The 5,008-nt window shown below is 16.9% G+C and overlaps 1 protein-coding gene across 1 annotated transcript in view; it reads left to right on the top strand.

Annotated features, from left to right (window-relative positions):
* Window positions 1-1,962: 1,962 nt before the first annotated feature.
* Window positions 1,963-5,008, top strand: part of PRSY57_1359600 (E3 SUMO-protein ligase PIAS, putative) — a gene marked incomplete at both ends in the record, with an annotated part of 5,239 nt that continues 2,193 nt past the window's right edge. Inside the window, 4 exons of the mRNA XM_012909517.2 lie at window positions 1,963-2,000; window positions 2,108-2,472; window positions 2,673-3,764; window positions 3,941-4,087. Of these exons, the coding sequence (XP_012764971.2) occupies window positions 1,963-2,000; window positions 2,108-2,472; window positions 2,673-3,764; window positions 3,941-4,087 (1,642 nt within the window). The remainder of the gene's footprint in view (window positions 2,001-2,107; window positions 2,473-2,672; window positions 3,765-3,940; window positions 4,088-5,008) is intronic.

The raw sequence follows: 5,008 nt of genomic DNA, 5'->3' as shown, positions 1-5,008 counted from the left end.
TTTTATTTAAATTTTTTTTTTTTTTTTTTTTTTTTTTTTTTTTTTTTTTTTATTTTTTTTTTTTTTTTTTTTTTTTTTTTTTTTGCTTTTTATAAAAAGCATGGCCTTTTTTTTTAATAAAATAACTATCATTTATTATTACTTTTTCAAAGGAATAAAAAATAAAAATAAAAACAGTGCCAGAAAACGTGGTTCTTGTTTCATTTTTTTTTTTTTTTTTTTTTTTTTCAATTATAAAATTAAGCCATTGGGTTAAAATTTTTCTCGAAATAATATAAAAAAATAATAATATAATATTTATTAATTATAAATACTATTACAAAATAAATGATAATACCATATATATATAATTGTTTTTCATATTCTGTATAAAAAATAATTTTATAATTATATATATTTATAATAATATAATAATACATGAAAAATTGCATATATTTTCATATGAACAAATCATTTACATAATATATAAAAAAAAATAATTATATAAAAATAATTAGAACAAAATAAAAAAAAAAAAAAAAATAAATAGATAAAAAATAAAAACCTGAATAAAAAATAAGCTTTCTAAAATATTATAATATTAATTATGTTATATTATATTATATTATATTGTTATTATATGTTACTTTTTAACATATAAGAATATAGTATTAATATATAATTTTTACTATATAATAATATAGTTTATAATATATATATAATTATATAATATACAATTAAACCATATAAAATATATTTAATATATTTTTTTAATATATATTTATATATATATATTATATATTTATTTTATATAATAACTGGAAAAGTAATATATATATAAAATATATATATTATTATTTTTATGAGCTTATTTATTTTTATATTAATATATATTTTTTAATATATAATAAATACTATATATATATATAATATATTAATTTACGTATTTTTTACCCTTTTATATATTTTTATTTACTTTTAATGGTTATATCTAATTGTTTTAATATAAATATAAATATATATATATATATATTTATTTATTTATTTATAGTAAGCAAAAAAAAATATTTGTAATAAATATATGATTAATTATGTACGTAAATATAATATTAATTTATATATATATATATATAGTAATAAATAATATTTTAGTATATTATAAATATATAACAAAAAGCTGTGCTCTGATACATCTTTATATATAATTATTATATAAAATAAATACCACATATTTATATGTATACCTTCTTTTTTTTTCTTCTTTTAATACTTAAGAAAAAATATATATATATATATATATATACTTTAAAATTTTTTATGAATAAATATTCAATATATATTTATTTACATATATAATAAAAATTTTAATAAGTATTATAAGTTTATACATTTTAAAAAATAAAATTTTTGTCTTTTTTTTCTTTTTTTTACAAAAACATATGTTTTATGTAGTACTTATTTATTATTATATATGTGTCAAAGGTTGAGAAAAAACGATATCTTTATGTGGACATGATATGTTTTAGTTTATGAAAACATAGAAAAATATATATACATATGTACAAATATATATATTCATATATATAATAGTTTATATATATATATATATATACATACCGTTATTATAACATTCAACTATAATTTTTAATTATGTGTTCTTTAATTTTTTATTTTTTTTTGTGAAAACATTGATTGATGAATGTATTCAAAGCATACTTAGGAATAAAAAAATATGATCTGTAAATATTATTATTTTATTATCCTTATAATGAAATAATAAAATAAAAAGAAATATTGCTATTTATTTAACTAATAGTTCGAAATGTGGGAAAAGAAAAAATATATATATATATATATATATATATATATTAAATTTATATATAAATTTTCAATAAGTATATATAAATATATATTTTATATAATATTTTTATAGAGAGAAAAATATATTTAACCATTACATATATACATACATGCAGGAACACAATGACATACAATGTAAACAATACTAATATGCCTGAATAGTAAGTTTATTAAAATATTTTTGTAACTTTTCAAAAATAAAGTATATATGTTTATATATATATATATATATATATATATTTTTTTTTTTTTTTTTTTTTGTTCTTAGCTTAAATAAATTAAGGGTGTATGATCTGAATCAGTTATGTAGAAAATTTTTATTACCGCAACATGGGAAGAAGGTAGCCATAATTGAACGTATATTACAATACATAACTGATGTTGAAAGAGAAGAACAAATATATGAATTTATTTTGGCAACGAAACCATCAATATTTGAAATAATAAATGATAAAAGAATGGGTACAAATATACTTCATGATAGTAGTAAATTATTTTTTTCTAATGCTAATTATGTTAGAAATGATAATAATATAAATATTAATTATAATAATATAGATAAACTTGCATATGCAAGCAGTGACACTCCTTCAACGAAAAAAGCTGCCTCTTCTACAGCAAGAAAGGGCAAAGGTGAGTTATTCATTTAAAAAAATAATATAAAAATAAAAATAAAAATAAAAAAAATATATATGATATATCAAATTAAGGACCATATGTTGGACAAAAAAGTGTACATATATATATATTATCCCATGTTCTTATGTATATACATTCTTTTTTATTTTTTTTATTTATTTTATTTTTTTTTTTTTTTTGATTTATTTTTGTAGTCAAAATATATGAAGAAGATAACGAATTTTCGACGTGTGTATGTGGAGGAATGTCTAAAAATGTGAGCAGCAAGAACGGAATAGTAAAATGTATTGAATGTAAAAAGAGTCAACACGTAAGCTGTTATATACCTAATACGTTTATAAATAAGGACTTGAGTAATTATGAAATATTATGTATAGCTTGTCGTGTGAAGGATATGGATCCTTTTTATCCTATGAAAAAAGTATTGTGGATGAAAAATATAAGTGCGAATACTGAAAAGTTAATGATTAATGCTAGTGATATAAAACAATGGAGAAATGAAAATAAAGATGTTATCGTATTTTGTATTAATTTGGAACCTCAAAATTTAAAAAATACTGCACCAATAAAACAAGAATGGCCAAAGACCTTTAATTTGAAGGTTAATGGAAATATTACTGAAAAAATATTTGAACCTTCATGGGAACATAAAAGAAGAGACAGTCCATTAAAAATTACTCATACATTGAAAGCAGGTATTAATAGTATTGATATTATTAGTACAAATTATGATATACCGAAATTATTTGTTGTGACGTTTGCCTTATGTAAATATGAATCTGAACAAGTCATAATTGAAAATGTTATTTTAAGTAGTTCTTTAAATTTTAAAGATGCAAAAGATAGAATTGTAAATATATTATCTACGAAACATGATAGTGACGAAGTTATGTGTATGGAAGTTAATAGAAAGGTTAGTTTACATTGCCCATTCTCATTGGATAGAATTCTGATACCTTGTCGAGGTATAATGTGTTCACATATAAAATGTTTTGATTTAAAATCATTCATTGATGTTACTAAAAAAACAAAAGCATTTAATAATAGATGGAAATGTCCTATCTGCTCTTTTTATTTACGACCAAAGAACCTTGTTATAGATACATTTATTACTTATATACTTTCACAAGTACCCAAAGATATTAAAGAAATTGAGCTAAGTAAACAAGGCGAAATTATTTTCAATAAGAATAATCAGGAACCAAAAGTGATAAAACAGTTGGATGACGTAGACACACTGGATTTACAAAAAAAGCATATTGATATTAAAAATGAGTATATTATGGGTAAGAGACGAGAAAAAAAAAATAGGAAATACATCTTCCATATTGGGAGCATTTACATAATATGTACATTATATAAAAATGTATACATATATATATATATATATATATATATATATTTATTTATTTATTTATTGTTTTATTTTATTTATTCATTTATATGTGTGTATGCTTTGTAGGCAAATCTCATAATGAACAAAAAAATAATAACTCTTTCAATAACGATGAAATAATAATTTTAGATTCAGACACAGATGATAACAATAGTACATATAAGATCAATTGTGATAAATACAATATGGAAAAAAATAATAACATTATACAAGGTATACTATACATTAATTGATATGTTTAGGAAAAGAAAAAAAAAAAAAAAAAAAAAAAAAAATAGTACAATAAAATAAATAAATAAAATATACATTATATATATGTTATTATTATATATACATACATACATATATACATATAAATATATTTATGCTCACATACTTTTTCTCAATTTTCATTTAATATAATTTTTTTTTTTAGAAATTAAAAATAATTAATTTTATTTTTAAAAGTAAAAAAAAAAAAAAAAAAAAAAAATGAATAAAATAAAGTGATATATATTATATGAAAATTCTGTTGAGAGAAAAAATATTTAATAAGAAAAAAATGTGAAATTATTACATATGAAAGTTCATAAATATGATATATATATTTTTGTAAAAGATATTAAAATAAAATGATTATTACATGACAAGATAAAACAAATATTTGAAGAATAATATAAAATATATGTTATTATATTGTCAAAAAGAAAGAACATATATATATATATATATATATATACTATTATGTTCATATGTATCTATATAATATTTTTTAATATAAAAATTTTTAAACTTATATTTTTCATTCTTTTCATTTCATTGTAAATGTGCCGTTTTTTTTTTTTTTTTTTCTTTATATATGTATAATTCAATATTTTGCTTTTAATATTTATTATAATTTTTTTTTTTCTTTTTTTGTTGTGTTGTTGTACCGATTCTAAATTTGTGTTTTTATAATGACGTTTATATGAATATATATATATATATATATATATAATATATAACTAATTAAAAAATATATATATATGTGTATGAATATTTTAATTTATTTTATACCTTTTTCTATTTATACATTTTAAACATGATTACATTTTTCCTATAATGATGCCATATGTTTTAAAATTTGTTTTTTTTTTTTTTTTTTTTTTTTTTTTT

This window comes from Plasmodium reichenowi, chromosome 13, assembly GCF_001601855.1.
Source record: "Plasmodium reichenowi strain SY57 chromosome 13, whole genome shotgun sequence".
Classification (NCBI taxonomy): domain Eukaryota; phylum Apicomplexa; class Aconoidasida; order Haemosporida; family Plasmodiidae; genus Plasmodium; species Plasmodium reichenowi.
This window is presented reverse-complemented; position numbering and strand designations above follow the sequence as displayed.